This window comes from Sus scrofa, chromosome 18, assembly GCF_000003025.6.
Source record: "Sus scrofa isolate TJ Tabasco breed Duroc chromosome 18, Sscrofa11.1, whole genome shotgun sequence".
Lineage (NCBI taxonomy): Eukaryota > Metazoa > Chordata > Mammalia > Artiodactyla > Suidae > Sus > Sus scrofa.
In genome coordinates this window covers 47,374,780-47,391,316 of record NC_010460.4, presented here as the reverse complement: position 1 = coordinate 47,391,316, position 16,537 = coordinate 47,374,780, and the positions used below count along the sequence as shown (strand labels likewise).

Sequence of the window (16,537 nt, the reverse complement as noted above, 5' to 3'; positions counted from 1 at the left end):
GCAAATAACTCAGTTGCTCTGACTCAGCTTCCTCACGGAGAAAACAGAGGTATTAATATCTGTGCTGGAGGACAGTTGCAAGGATGGAACAAAACACTGCAAAGAGCCAAATACAATTCTTCCCATCCAGGGGGCTCTCAAGCTGCATTATTCAATTACCTAAAATTTACTCTTCTCAGATAATTAAGACATGACTGGAAGCAAATGCTCTTAAACTGAGAAGAAAGAGTTCCAAAGCAAATGCATACAGTTCTAATCTGCAATCTTCTTAACGATGCAAACTACTGCCTCTGGAGTAGGTAAGCAATGAGATGCTGCTGTGTAGCACAGGGAACTACAGCTACATCCAATCATCTGTGATGGAACACGATGGAGGATAATGTGAGGAAAAGAATGGACGTATATGCGTAACCGGGTCACGCTGCTGTACTGCAGAAATTGACAAAACACGGTAAATCAACTATAATAAAAAAATTTTTTAAAAAAAATCTGCATCTTAAAATTTGCATTAAACTTTACCTGTCGACTTCCCTGCTTGGAAGAGCAGCTACTTGTGCTCCTGGAAGGTGAGACCAATTTTTGGGACACTCCAAGGTTCTTCTCATCAGTCATCATGGGCAGCGGGTGACTTGGCCTTGATGTGATCAAAATGCCATCAGAAGACAGCCGAGCAAAGAGTATGGATGTCCCACACAGGCAGGTGGCCCAGTTTTTATCCAATACGTTTTAAAAGCATTTTGGATGACCCAGAGGAAATCCCTAAAATCAAAAGAAAAGAATTAGAGAGAAGGTCGAAGGCGGCAGACATTACCTATAATTAGCCACTGATCATTAATCACACTTAGCTCTCATTGGAAATTCTAGAGGTGGCTTTGCGTGAAACTTCGTAACATGCCCGGTTTAAGAACAAGGGTAAGGAAATTTGAGTCCAGGCACATACAAAATCAGTACCAACAAAACCATCCCAAACCACAATGTGATACCATGTAATACCCACCACATAATCAGAAAAACTGGTTTCCATCGTGGCTCAGTGGTTAACAAATCTGACTAGCATCCATGAGGATGCAGGTTCCATCCCTGCCCTCATTGAATGGGTTAAGGATCCGGCGTTGCCATGAGCTGTGGTGTAGACTGCAGGCGAGGCTTGGATCCTCGTTGCTGTGGCTGTGGTGTAGCGCAGCAGCTGCAGCTCTGAATCAACCCCTAGCCTGAGAACCTCCAAATGCCATGAGTGCAGCCCTAAAAAGACCAAAAAAAAAAAAAAAAAAAAAAAAAAAAGATATAATCAGAAAAACTGTAAAAATAACAAGTGTTGGAAGAAAGCAGAACCTTCAGGCATTGCTATAAAATGATGCAGCCATAGTTGACTAGAAACAGTTGGGCAGTTTTAAAAAAGTTAAGCATAGAATTACCATGTGATTCAGCAATTCCACTCCCAGGGAGATACCCCAAAGAACCACAAACAAGCATGCTGGCAAAAACTTGTACGAGAATGTTCACAGCAAGGTTATTTATTCACAACAGCAAAAGGCAGAAACAACCCAAATGTCCATCACCTGAGGACTGGGTGAACTACCCTGGGCACACGCTACGGAGGCCTGTGCTGCTCACCTCGCCCCTTCCAAATCAAAGGTTGTAAACCTGATGCCCAGGGAGATGCGATTAGGAGGTGGGGCCTCTGGGAGGGGTTGGGTCCTGAGGGCAGAGCCTCATGAATGGAATGGATTAACGTCCTTACAAAAGAGACCCCCAGAGCTCCCCAGCCCCTTGCACCATGTGAGGCCACCATGGTAAGCCCGCTTCCCGAAGACAGCCCTTTGACCTGCTGGCTTCCTGGCCTTGGACTTCCAGCCTCCAGCACTGTGAAGAATACATTTCTGCTACTTATAAACCACCCAGTCTGTGGTCTTTTGTTATAGCAGCCCAAGCAGACTAAACAGCATATTCATACAACGGATTATCATTCAGGAATTAAAAGGAACGCAGCACTGATGCCTGCTATAAACATAAAGGAACCTTAAAGACAATGGCCTAGGAGTGCCCGTTGTGGCTCAGCAGTTAACGAATCTGACTCACATCCATGAAGACGTGGGTTTGATCCCTGGCCTGGCTCGGTGGGTTAAGGATCCAGCATTGCCGTGAGCTATGGTGTAGGTCGAAGATGTGGCTCAGATCTGACGTTGCTGGGGCTGTGGTGTAGGCCAGCAGCTATAGTTCGGATTTGACCCCTCGCCTGGGAATCTCCATATGCCACAGGTACAGCCCTGAAAAAGACTAAAGACAAAAATATAAATAAATTTTAAAAATAAACCATAATGTGGTGGAACAGAAACTAAGGGGGAAAGCAGAATTTTCCACATCACCTCTTAGCATATGAGCAATTAAAACAATGATTATGTGTTGACTCCATACTATTCACCGCTAAGCACTATAGTATGGGTTTCCCAAGTGTATTGTCTCCTTTATCAAAGTCTGATGGGATGGTGTCATCTCTCTTTTACCCATGAGAAAGCTGAGACTCTGAGAAGTTGGGTCATTTGCCCAATCGCACAGCTGGCAAGAGACTGAATCCAGGCTGGGTCCCAGGCCTCTAACCTCGGTGCTGGAAAGGAGCATCAATGGCCACGTCTGGGGATGACAGCAACTACTCCAAGAACGGAGGAGCTGCACAGGGAAGACTCGGGGGCGGGGGGCATCACAAGCCAGTTTTGAAGAGGCAACGCCCCATCCTTTGCACAGCACACACAGTACCCACCTCCAGGACCGCCAAGCATCCCTGGTCGGGAAAGGAATCGACCAGGACAGAGGCAGAGACTCCTTTATGAAACCCAGTCGCCCAACACGGAGTTTCTCGGCCGCGTTTCTGATTAACTTCTGTATCCCAAACTTCATTCCCTTTCTTGTTCTGTCACTGTTCCTCCTCGGGACTGAGGGGTATCAAAGCAGAAGGGGGGACCCAATGGGGCCTTTCCAGGACACACCCACCCCACCCCCACTCCCACCTCCCCCTCCCCCTCCTCCCCCTGCCTCTTGTTTGCAGAAAAGCTTTAGTCTCCCAGGCCTCCCCAGAGTCTCAAAGGGTGGGCCCAAGAGTTAATGATTAGGAAATGCGAAGCTGTAGAAACAAAGAAGAGCTCTTGGGCCAGGAAACTGGTAACAATTTAGGCTATAAAGTAGCCACGCAGCAGGGTCACCAAGCTCCCAGTTCCCTGAAAGCTGCAGATGAAGGTCTGACACGCATTCCTAAGTTGTTTTTACCAGAAGCAGACTCCCACCCACCCGGTGAAAACTGTGGACCGCAAGCACAGAGACTCCAGACTGGTTGAAATTAGAAGACTGGTGAGGCTTGAAACTTGACTTTGATGCCAACCAATCCGAGGACTGTGCATGAGCTGATGGCACACGCCATGCGTACCCCCCCCACACCCCGCCTTCAAAACCTTTAGGACGTGAGCCCACCACTTTCCCAGGTTGCTGGCATCCTGAATAAAGCAACTTTTTTTTTTTCTTTTTGCTTTCTAGGGCCGCACCTGCAGCATGTGGACGTTCCCAGGCTAGGGGTCGAATTGGAGTTGCAGCTGCCGGCCTACACCACAGCTCACGGCAATGCCAGATCCTTAACCCACTGAACGAGGCCAGGGATCAAACCCGCGTCCTCATAGTTATTAGTCAGGTTTGTCACCGATGAGCCACAACAGAAACTCCCAACTTTTCCTTTTTCATTAATGCTGGTCTCTCAAGTATTGGCCTCTTGAGTGGTGAGCAGCCAAACCTGGGTGCAGTACTGGCTTCATCCAGTTACATTTACACCTGCAGCTCTTGGGGGTGAACTAGTGCCTTTACCCCAAAAGGTAATGAGCAATGAACATGTTTGGGTTTGGGCTTCAGACTTTTATTTGACAGACCAAGTTCAAATAAATTCTACAACTTCCCCAAGCATGTTAAGAACAATAAAATACTTTACATACCTAATCCTTTGGTTCTTAGTGTTCATATAGTCTAATTTTATTTATTTATTTGTCTTTTTGTCCTTTTAGGGCCACTCCCATGGCATATGGAGGTTCCCGGGCTAGGGGTCCAATTGGAGCTGTAGCTGCAGGCCTACACCAGAGCCACAGCAACGCGGGATCCTTAACCCACTGAGCGAGGCCAGGGATGGAACCCGCAACCTCATGGTTCTTCGTCGGATTCGTTAACCACTGAGCCACAATGGGAACTCCCCATGTAGTCTGATTTTAAAAGAAGGATCTTACAGAGTTGTCCAAGAACCAGCTAGTTAAATATCACACCAAGGTTTGGATTCATTATTAAGTACTCAAGTCTCCTATGCCTTTCACTAACACTTCGTTCTTTAAAAATGAGTATGCTTAAGCCACAAACTAAAACCAAAATGATGAAGAGAAATATTAAAATCTCAGGAAATCAAATTAAGGTATTAATAGACACAGAACTCAATTCCCACACTGCTTTCATAGAAACTCTATTCATTATGTACGGAGTCCAACCATAAATAAGACTAAAAGCAAACACACACCAGCTTCTGCGTAAAGTTAGCTTTACTTATGGGACACAACTAACTACACGTGAAGTTAGACGCAAATGCAGCCTCGTTAAAAACTGCCAAGAGAGGCTGTTAAGCTAGATTAATAGTTTGTTTAATAGAGTGTTGGCTGTTGCTGTTTAAGAAAGAGAAAAGAAGAAAATCCTGATGGGAGCCCCAAATGATAAAGTGCCTGTGGGGGTAGCCGTTGCCATGACAACCAGTTTCACAGCGGATGAGAAATACCAACAAAGGGTTTCTGTTTGTGTGTGCAAGTACCATTCTTTTTTTTTTTTTAAGCCTGAGATTCTGACAATGAGGGCGTGATGGGAGGAGAGGTGGTGGGTGACCGCAGAAGAGAAAGAAAAGAGCACGTGGACAATAAAATGAGAGTCACAGGAATTCTGAAACTGTGCCACATCAGAAGCACCATATCCCTGTCCTCAAGGCATCTGATAAAAGTCATCTTTATCACTCTGCCAAATTGCACTTCATAGTCTGTGGCTACTAAGGCCAGGGCTGTGAGTGGGCTATATCCCATACTCATTTATACACACTACTGTATATGGAATACATGAATAACAAGGACCCACTGTATAGCCCAGGGAAATCTACTCAATACTTTGTAGTGGCCTATATGGGAAAAGACTCTGAAAAGCAATGGTTATACCCATATGTATAACTGATTCATATTGCTGCACACCAAAAACTAATACAACATTGTAAATCAACTATCTTCTAATAAAACTTAATTAAAAATACATAAATACAGGAGCTCCTGTTGTGGCTCAGTCAGTTGGAACCTGACATAGTGTCCTTGAGGATGCAGGTTTGATCCCTGGCCTCGCTCAGTGGGTTAAGGCTCTGGCCCTGCTGTAAGGTGCAGCACAGGTCGCAGATGCAGCTTGGATCGAGTGCTTTGCCGTTGCTGTGGCTGTGGTGCAGGCCTGCAGCTGCAGCTCCGATTTGACCCCTGGCCCGGAAAAGGAGCTGTCCATATGCAGCAAGTGTGTCTTAAAGAAGAAGAAAAAGTAAATAAATAAATAAATGGTACTTGGAGTTAAAGCCTCTGAAGGTGCCACCCCCTATCGCCCCCACCCCTGCCTCTTTTCCTTCTCCAGGGGAGAGAAAGGGTGGGAATCCCCAGCCCCTCCTTCATCCATCCCCAGGCCAGTCTGAGATTTTGCCTAGGGAGATGCACCTGTATCATCCCCCAGAACCTTCCTGCTCAGCCTCATCACAAATTCAGTTAAAACGACGAGAGGCAGCTGAAAGGGCAAAAGAAGTCAAATTGCGGGGAGAGGATACACTTACAACAGGGCAGAGCAAAGAATGCAGGCAGCAGTAGTCCAAGACGAAGGTACCAGAGGACTAAGGTGGTTTCCTGGAATGGGGCAGCTCTTGTGTCCAACCTAGGGGACCCTCTGGGCTGGCCTGGGGCAGGGGGTTCACCAGAGGAAAGACCGTGATAGAGTCCTCAGGCAGGGGACTCTGACAAAGGAGAGTCCCGTGCACATCTGGTGTCCTCTACTCCAACTAGCTGACGAAGGACAATGGCAAAGAGAAAGCCCTTCAGGAGACAGATGCTGGCCAGGAGCCAGGTCGCCGAGCCCCCGGGAGGGGGGGGTGGTTAATGAGATGATGAGGCAGGTACCCATGCAAGACCCTCAGTCCTTTCACCCCTCCCAGTGACCTTCCATGGACAACCTCTAACTCAAGAAGATTACTGGTTGAACAAAATACAATAGTCTCCCTTCTCAACCTAAGGACAATAACTTATTCCCCCCCTTATCTTTCACTAAGGCATAAATAACTCACATGCAGTAAAGTGAAAAAATCCTAAGTGTACAGACAGCTCTATGAAATTTTACATTTGCAAATCCCAACAGAATCAGCACCTGCATCAAGAAATAGAGCATTTGCAGCCTCCCCAGGAGGTTCCCCCACCCCCGGCCATTGATCTGCCTGGTGGAGAGCTGGTTCTCCTGCTCCTGCAAGGACTTGTCAACATGCCCCCGGGACAGAGAGCTGCCACCTCCCCGAGCTCAGGGGAACAGGAAGTATGACTGCTCTTGCGCCTTCCGCCAAAGACAAGTGTTTGTTGTGCAACAGAATTCACCCTGAGATCTGCTTTCATTTCAACAGACCACCTGGTCATAAAATCCAACAGGCAGAAACAGCCCAAGGCATGCAGGTCAATTTAAAAATGTCCTGTGTGCCTGAGTCTTCTCTCACCACTGCCATGTGGAGAAGTGCTGGTGAAAATGATGCACTATTTTTTCCTTCTTTCTTTCTTTTTTGGTCACTTTTGGCCACCCCATAGAATATGGAGCTCCTGAGCCAGGGAGCACATCAGAGCCACAGTCTCAACCTAAGCGCAGCTGCCGCACTGCCAGATCCCGAACCCACCGTGCCAGGCCAGGGATCAAACCCCTGTCCCACTGGCTCCCAAGATGCTGCTGATCCCAATGCACCACAGCGGAAGCTCCGAAAATGGTGTACGTTTAAACAGCTAAAAATCCAATGCAAACAGATGCCATTCTTGAGGCTCCATTAGGAAAGAGAGAACTCGGATTTCTACCAAGAATGGGGAAGAATAAAAGACCAAAGCACTGCCAAGCATTTTGTCAACAAAGGCTATTTTAAGGTTTATTTTTGAAATGTTCACTAAGAAAAGAATATACAGTTTGGGAAAAGACACAAAGCAGACATACGCATCAAGATGTATGTGCTTTGGAAGGAGCCAGACTTAGGTGTGAATGGGTGCTTCCTTATTACAAATTCCGCGCCTTGACCAATGCATTAAGCTCTCTGCTCTTTGGTGCTTTTTTATGTAGAAAATGGGGAATTGTGAGGCTAAAATGGGGAAATGAAGATAAAAGACCTGCCTTGAATGTAACAGACATTCAACTGTTATGAGTTCCATTTCCTCCTCTCCTGGCTTCCTGAAAGTGGCATATGTGCCGTATTCCTCTTGCAAATAGGGACTCTATAGAATTCTGAAACATCTTTGTCTTTCAACATATTGATATTTCCCCAAATCCGTTAACACAAGTGTGAACAGATTTTTTAATCGTCACAGCAGCATGCTTACCTTGGAATAAGACGTCAATGCAGAAAGATCAAAGCCACATTATTCATCACCACTGGTTGTCCAAAAAAGCAACTTAGTATTAACTGATGGGTTTGAAATAGCAGCATGCAACACAGCTACTTATTAATCCATTAGGCCTAAGGGTCTGCACCCACATACTTGGTCATGTTTTGTTTGAAAAACAAGTTTTGCTTTCAGCCTTGGAAACAACTTACATGAAGACCAGACGGCATATGGTTCCAGTTAATTAAAAATTTCCCAGGAAAATACACCAACTAAAGAAGTCCTTTGCCACCCAATTCAAGGATTGAGTCATCGGCCACAGAAGTCACTGACCTTCAACACACCCTCGAAGGATTTCGGGGCAGAATCAGGAATGGGGCATTTTGTGCTCTGGGAAAACTGGTAGAACAGGCCTTCGGATAATTAGATTATTTCCAGGAGAAATTTTATGAACTAAATTTCTTGCATCTTCCCATACTTAGAAAGGCATTAAAACCATTAACTAAGACATATATTCCTGGACTAGCAGCAACCTTCTACAAGATGTGTGCTTGGGGAGTTCCCATCATGGCTCGGCAGAAACGAATCTGACTAGCATCCGTGAAGATGCAGGTTCAATCCCTGGCCTTGTTAGTGGGTTAAGGATCCAGCATTGCCATGAGCCACGGTGTAGGTTGCAGACGTTGCTGTGGCTGTGGGATGGGCCAGCAGCTACAGCTCCGATTCAACCCCTAGCCTGGGAACCTCCTATGTGGTGGGTGCAGCCTAAAAAGCAAAAACAAAACAAAACCAAAAACAGTGTGCTTAACTGCATGTACTACCCATTCTCCAAAATCACATATATAACTGACCTCTCCTCCTGCCCCTTCAGAGCAGTTCCAAGCTATCAGACAGGCTGTCTCCTAGGCTACAGTCCTCAGTGAGTCCCCAAATAAAGCAAACTCACAGCTTTCATATTGTGTTTCAATTTCAGTCTACCAATATATAGATAAATTACGTACTGAGTTAATACCAAAAAATCAGTAATGGAATATCCATTTCTGGTCTTCTTTGGTAAAAGAAAATCATTCAAATCCTGGGTGTGCATTTTTTTGGAAATGATACCCTTTCAAACACCCTGATTTCCAAAACGTTTCACAACGTTACATGATCAAAAGCAAGGCTTTGGTTATTTGGCTGTAAGCTCTAAGACGGTCAGAGGTTTCTGGAAGCAAGTTCTAACCACAGTGCCCTGTGACAAGCTGATGCCTGCTGTTTGTGTGAAATGCTGGCTAATCTTCCTTCACTATCCAGACCACTGCCTGCTCCTGGGGGAGGAGTACGAGGCTCAGAGGCAGAGTAGTTCCCAATCCCCACTCCCCTAAGGGCAAACAACCCCTCTGTTTTTTTCCTGTCTTCTCTCCCTTCTGGGAAGACAGGGGTAATGAGACCTAAGGATGCACGTGCTTACGCTCACACTGAAATGGAATATCCAATTCCACCCCCTCACAATCCAGGCTAAAGGTGTTCTACCCTCTTTGCAATCGACTTCTTCAAAGAGCAAATTATGGTGCAGCCCAATCCGGCAACAGAATTGCACTGGGACACGGAGCTCAAGTGTGGTGTCCTCCTCGAGACAAAGAGCTTGACAGTGACCCGGGCTGGAAGTTTTGCTTCACCCATTTATTTGCCATCACTAAGTAAACAGAATGAGAAGCATAATAGTACTTCATTGCATTCAATCATGGGACCAAAGGGGGATTGTAGCCCAACTTCCCATCCAAAGGGAGAGAGCCTTCTGTAACATTGCTGCATCACTCTGCCTTGACCCCTCCCTTGACAGAAACAAAGCACCCCATTGCATAGTCTGTTAAAGATGGTTTTTTAGGACTTACCTGTTGTGGCTCAGTGGGTTAAGGACCCAACACAGTCTCTGTGAGGATGCAGGTTCCATCCCTGGCCTCATTCAGTGGTCTAAGGGTCTGGTGTTGCCACAAACTGCAGCGTAGATCGCAGATGTGGCTCATACATATCTGGTGTGGCTAGGGCACAGGCTGCAGCTGTAGCTCTGATTCAACCCTTAGCCTGGGAACTTCAATAAGCTGCAGGTGCAGCCATTACAAACAAAAAGACGGTTTTTTCTCTTAGACTTTTGTCTCCCTAGGACACACGTCACGGGTCCTCAGGCTGCCCTCTGTCACTACAGAAAACGAGATGAACCATTTCTTTCGCCATAACCTACACTGGAACCATCACCGCTCCCATCTCCCACCCACCAAGTATTTTCTCCTCCAGCAAAACAGTCACATTTTTATCAGCCATTTCTTAGGTGGTCCCCAGCATCACAGACCCAACTCAGATGATACTTCAGTTCATCTGTGCTTCCCTGAAAACGGTGCTAGATCTAAAGACAAGTCTGCCGGGCGCAGGAGAGCAGGAGGCAATGACCTCCTCTGCCTTCGACACCCTGAAACTCTTAATGCTGTCGACTGCACCCCAGCTTTGGGGACACCCGCACCTCTTTAGAGCACTCAGGGCTCTGACCGTTTCCTAGGACTCTGGTGTGGTCAGAATGGTGGGCAAGCTGGGCTCCCTCTTTTCTGAGCAGGACTCCTTTGCTTCCTTCAGCTGAAATTCAGGACTAGATGGTTCTTTATTATTAAATTACCTCATATTAGTATTGACACACGAGCCTCGTCTTTTGAGATATTTCTGGGGCATGACTGTTATTTGATGTGTTTGGCTGACTTTTCCTCCGCTGCGGCATATCCAGAGGTTGCACAGACCTGTGAATTCTGTCCTCACCCAAGTAAGCCACACAGGGAGATGTACTAAGAAGAAGGTCAGGGGTACTGAGGTCTTCTCCATGGCTTGATGCTAAATTGTTCATGAATTGGCATTTCTGGGACCAAATTTGCCAAGTGACTGCAAATCCCCTAACTATCCGGCCATGTCTACAAATCCCCGTAACTACCCAGTCATCCCCAACCCCGTCATTGTAATTGCTCTACCATGTCCAGTTCCATCTTTGTCAAATTCTCCTGGATCCTCGTTTAAAAGGCAGCTTTTAGAAGCTCCACTTTACAGAGAATGGAATCAGAATATCTAGAGATGAGCCTGATAATCTGCACATGTCACATTCCCCAGGGCTGCTTTCACATGTTCAAGTTTAAGATTCCACCCCACTACCCCCACCACTGATGTAGCCAGTGTCTGCAACTCTCCTTATCTCACCTTGAACATCTGTATATGTGTGATGCAGCAGAGAGGGTCTGGAGCCAAAACCTTCTTTCACTATCCTAGGCCTATGGTTTTCAAATAGTGGTCCTCAGACCTGCAGCATCAACATTACCAGGGAGTTGTTAGAAACGTAAATTCTCAGACCCACCACAGACCTGCAATCCATTTAAGCAAGTCCTGCAGGTGATTTTGATGCATAGCAATCCAATGTAGCAAGTTCTGCGGGTGATTTTAAGAACTCTACCATAGGTGAATACTTCACCTGTGGCATAGAGCCTTGAATCACCTGGTGTCCTTACATCAGGAGACTGGAGGAGACTCTGGGTTTTTTTCTGAGGAAGATTCTGTCCTGTTTCTTAGCTTCTCTTTTAAGCCAAAGATAGCAAATACCAGATACCTGGGCTTCCAGTCCCCGCTCCCACACTTGATTATCACAGCAAGCCCTCTCTATCAGCTCTCCAGAAAACTAGAAGACAGAGTTGGCTGGACAGATCCTATCCTGCTACGGTCCACACGGGCGTGGTGGGGCGGGCAGAGGTCCGTGCATCCCCTCGTTCCGATCGGGAGCCTGAATCTCATGAGACATTCACTGTGATCTGGTCACAGGAGTCACCACCTAGGGATCTACCCTTGATCCTCAACACAAAGCATCTGCTCTCCAGGCGCTTGGAAACAGAACGTTAAACCTTTGTACTGTGTAGACTTTACAGAGCAGTGGATCTCAACTCTGACTGCATAGGGGAATTATGTGGGGAATTATCTGAAATGCTGATGACCAGGCCCGGTCCCAGACCTATTGTGTTGGACTGTGGGGTGCGGTCAGGCTTCGGTAGTCCCATAACCTCCACAGGTGATTCTGGTGCAGAAACAGGGTTGAGAGCCACCAGCGAACAATCAAAAACTATGTGCACCTCGCTCAAGTCAGATTATCAGATGGACAAGTTGATGGAACTGCACTGTTCTGATCTCTGAAGAACTGCTTTTTTTCCTGCTGTCCTCCGGAGTTGTGTCATTCTTGACCGACAATGAAAGAGATTATACATATAGATAACCAACCAATCAACCCACCCAAGGGTACTGGGAAATTCTGTAGAGTCGTGTAATGATGAGGACTATATACAGGCTCTGCATTGAAATGCCCAGGTTCAAAGCCAGCCTTACTGAGTGACTTTAGGCAAGTTTTCAATCTCTCTAATCCTCAGCGTTTCACTTGACAGATGGAAATAATTAAAGGATCGCCCCTAAGAGGTTGTTAGGGTGATTTGATGAGCAAATCCACAGAAAGCATAGAAAAGGTGACAGGGCAGTCAGATCTCAGTGAGTAAATCAGTAAGAATGTAGATCATTGCATGACAATATCACCATGGCTGCTTTCCTCTTTTAATCAGAAAAATAAAAGGGATATATACAAATATACATATCCCTACTACCCAAATTAGTAGGTCTCATCCTTGTATAAACATATATACCTACTATTTTTCTGGCTTTTAAAAAACCTTGAATAACATAGTATCAAACCATACATTTCTATCTGAGGTTGACCTATTTTCAGCCAAAATTAGCTCACACACACACACACTTCATTCCTAGCACGTATTTCCATGCTATGACTCTGCCTTATCTAATTTATTCTTCCTTTAGGTTGCTCCTGATTCTTTGTTGTTAAAAGCAGTGCTGCAGGATCTGCTTCTAGTGAGGCTGCGGCTTGATTTTCTAAAATAAGTGAACCTGCCACACCGTGAAGGTAGCACTATTTGTGCTTTTAGCAGATAGTCCAAAGGGCTCCTCCAAAGCGCCATATACCAATTCACACAAGACAAAGCTTTCTTTAAAAGACCATTCTGAGAAAATGTTCCGGTCTCAGTATCACAGAGCCAGGCCTGACTGGCTTGTTCTTGGCTTTTAGACACCGTTTGTACGAGAACATATGCCCAATTTGTTTGGGACACTGGAATGGACAAATCAGATTCATGGCGGCGCCGCTGGTAAAGCTCATGGTGCAAGAGGACCTTTCCGTGTGCTTGGCTTACCCTTGTGGTCCCCGTGCTCCACTTCTCTCCACTGCCCACTATTTCCTGTGCAGCGTGTGTATTCTTGGAGACCACTGCAAAGACTTGGTGAGATAAGACAATGTTTACATAAACTAGCGTTTCTGGGGTGTTTTTGTTTTTGTTTTTGCCTAAGCTAGAAAGTTATACAAGCTGCTGCTGGGCAATTGGCAAGATGTCCTGATGGTGGTTCTCTCCCCAGCTTTCTCTCCTAGGCTGCCTTCCAGTGTGTCTCTTTGGGGGAGTCCAAGCCTCAGCCTGACGGTTCCCACTGCCCCCAACATCCTTAGAACAAGAGAGAAGGGAGGGAGGGACAGACCCAAATACTAACCCCAGTGGCCACAGAGTTGGAGGTAGCACATCAGTGAAGAAAGGAGACGGAAGACTGGGAGAGACCTGCATGTCCAAGGTGCCTGGTCCTATAGCCTTTCAGAAGTTTGCAGGCGGACAGTTCAGAGCCAGCGGGATTTCTAGAAGGGGCTCGCAGGCAGATGTGGGGAAGGAGGTACTGGTCATTTTCAAATGCTTAGTATGAAAATTCCGTGTCACACACCGAGACAAATCCTGTCTTCACGGAAGAGAAGCTTTTGTCTCAGACCTTAATTTTCCACCTTATTCACAAGGATATCACAAGACATGTCAAATACTTCAGACTTTTCAGGAGTCTAAACATCCTCCTTAAAAGCGCTTGCTCTGCATAAATACTCTTGTCTGGCTGGCATCACTGGCTGGCTGCCTTGATACTCAGGGCTTGTTCAAAGCCGAGCGCCTACTCCTGCTTACATGGGCTCCACTCTGGGCACTTATCCCTAAGTGAAGATGGCCCTCGAGACAGTGGCTTTTGCTGCTGGCTTGACTTCACCAGGCTGTGTTCTCCTCAACTGCTCCCATAGTCTCACCAAACCCAAACATTATTTTTTTCTTTTTTTTTTTTTTTTGCTCTTTAGGGCTACACCAGCAGCATATGGATGTTCCCAGGCTAGAGGGCTAATCAGAGCAGCAGCTGCTGGCCTACACCATAGCCACAGCAACGTAGGATCCTTTTACCCACTGAGTGAGGCCAGGGATCGAACCCCAATCCTCATGGAAATTAGTCAGGTTTGTTTCTGCTGAGCTACAACAGGAACTCGTCCCCAAACATGCTTTATCCTGTTGGTGGTTCCCAAGGTTGAAGACCTCACTCACCTGTTCTTCCTCCCCAGCCCTGGGGAGACAAGTCCCTGAGCTGGGAGTAACCCTCCCCCAATCCTCAGGTGTCAACAGTAGAACAAAGGTCTGCAGTGTCTGTGGTATTTTTATGATCGAGTAACCTAAACACAAGGGGAAAGCCCCGTCAATCAGCATGTCTGGTCTTACATGAACCCACCCTGGTTCCTTTTCTAAATGTGAACTGTTCACCTGTTCAGCAACAGTACATCCGAGAGTTTTGCAGTGAGTGGACAGAACTCACCAATATGGAGTGTGACCCTTACCCCCGGGTGCTTGTCAGAAAGTCCTAAGGGATGGCATCGAGTTTAACCATGAACTTTGGGGCGTGGGATCTGGCAGCTGTGTTTTGTAAACACTCTCCAGTGAGTTTCAATGTATACCCAGGGTTGATAATCGTTGGTCTAGAATTTTCCTTTCTCTTTCTAATAACCTTGACAGTACCTGCCCCTTTTTAGGCTTCTGATACCCATCTCCCTCTTTCTTCCGGCACGGTTTATTCTCAGGGGTTCTGTGTAGAATGAAGTAATTTGGTTCCCTGCTGTGTTCTGGGCTGAACTGGCACCCAGAACCCATTTAATTGAGATAGGTACTGGGTTTGTATCCCTTCACCCGTCTTGGGTTTCAATTCCCTCTCTGCGCATATTCAGGTCTTTTCTGTTGCTACTTCTTTGGGGTGGGGTTGGGGGCGGGGAAGGTGGGAAATGAGTGGAATTGGAACAATTCTTTTGACTCGATGTTTTGAGAAGAGAAATATTTCCTACCTAGAAGCTTATCTTTCATTTATTCATCTGATTTGGATATATGTTTGTGAAGCTATTTTAGCTTTGAACCACTTTTTGCAAGCTTATTCCTGACCTTAGTTCTTCTAGACTGTTTGTGTAACACTTATAACTAGCTTCTCTTTACTTTTTTTTTTTCTGGTTTTTTTTTAGGGCCACACCCTAGACTGTTTGTGTAACACTTATAACTAGCTTCTCTTTACTTTTTTTTTTTTTCCGTTTTTTTTTAGGGCCACACCCAAGACATATGGAGGTTCCCAGGCTAGGGGTCCAATCAGAGCTACAGCTGCCGGCCTACACCACAGCCACCGCAATGCGGGATCCAACCATGTCTGTGACGGACACCACAGCTCATGGCAATGCCAGATCCTTAACCCACTGATCGAGACCAGGGATCGAACCTGCAACCTCATGGTTCCTAGTCAGATTTGCTTCCACTGTGCCACAACAGGAACTCCCAGTTCCTCTTCACTTTGAAGCGTGGCTTACAGGCTCCTCTTCCTCCCTACCAGTTACGCAGGCATTTGCCATGTGTTTTCCTCTGTCTGCTTCATTCTATGAGCCTGAGCTCTTGGTCATCCTACCCGTGCCCATGACTCTGGCAAGCCAGGTGTCCATGCCCTCTGCTGTCTTCACCCTCCCCCAGCCTGCTGGATGGCCCTGGATTTATCCCTGGAACAGGAGACCTATGGCTTCCTTCAAGAGCAAACTCCTCACCCCTCATGCTGATCCCTGAGCTGACTTCCCTACTCTGATGAGGATAACCACTCCTCTCCTGGGCCACCCCAGCTTCCTCTCCCAGCTCCCCCAATACTGCAGGTTCCAGTTCTGCCCTGAAGCTAACCTCCTCACCCCAAACCTTGTTCTCCGTTCTTCCACGCCTACAACCATCAATCCATTCTAGATCCCCAGGAGGGGGTCGCCACTTTTTCTTTGCCATCATTTCAATCAACCTTATATTTCCTGGCCCAGTTCATCTTTCAAAAAGATATCAGTGTCTCTCCTCTATTCCAAATTCCCACTGGTCATGGAGCTCGGTTAAAAATCCTAAGCCCTTCATAATACAGGTAAATTTAAGTGGCTTTGGGCTCTGGTTCTATCTTCCTCTTACCGTGTGTTATTAAACTTCTGAATTGTGTCCCATCTGAAAAGAGGACCAAATCATAGTCCTGAGCTTTTGGGAAGATTGAAATGATGCATATGTCAACCACTCAGCACAGTACTTGACAGATATCACCCAATTCTCTTTTGGCTGTCATTACTCAAACCTCAACTCTGCAAACTCCCATTTACATTTCTCACATCTTACACTCGCTGGCAGCTTGGTCCGCTGCTAGTCCTCCTCTAACCCGCTGACTGCCCTCCATCTGTGGGAATTCCCTCCAACCTCCAAAGAGCACCGCAAGCGTCAAAGCACCGTCTCCACGAGACCCTCCCTGAAACCACCCCCACCCCTGGTTTTGTTTCTCTCTTTCGTATCTCAAAGTACATCAGAAGTTTCCCATAGCTGGAGGTTACGCTTAGAAACGAGACCACAAGATGTTGGGTCTACATCATGCTCAGTAAATGCATTTTACTCATCTTGATACTGCGTGGGAAAGCAACTCAAAGGTTAGTCGCAATGACTGTTAAGCCAGACTGA

General features: G+C 46.5%; 1 protein-coding gene across 6 annotated transcripts in view; it reads right to left on the bottom strand.

Annotated features, from left to right (window-relative positions):
- OSBPL3 (oxysterol binding protein like 3) overlaps positions 1–16,537 on the bottom strand; it is a 192,946-nt gene that overhangs the window by 99,932 nt on the left and 76,477 nt on the right. For 4 of the 6 annotated variants that reach the window (XM_021079019.1, XM_021079020.1, XM_021079018.1 and 1 more), the window contains exon 2: positions 520–759. In XM_021079019.1, coding sequence (XP_020934678.1) covers positions 520–615 — 96 coding nt within the window. In that variant the 5' untranslated portion in view covers positions 616–759. The other 2 variants (XM_021079016.1, XM_021079017.1) reach the window with 2 other exon arrangements.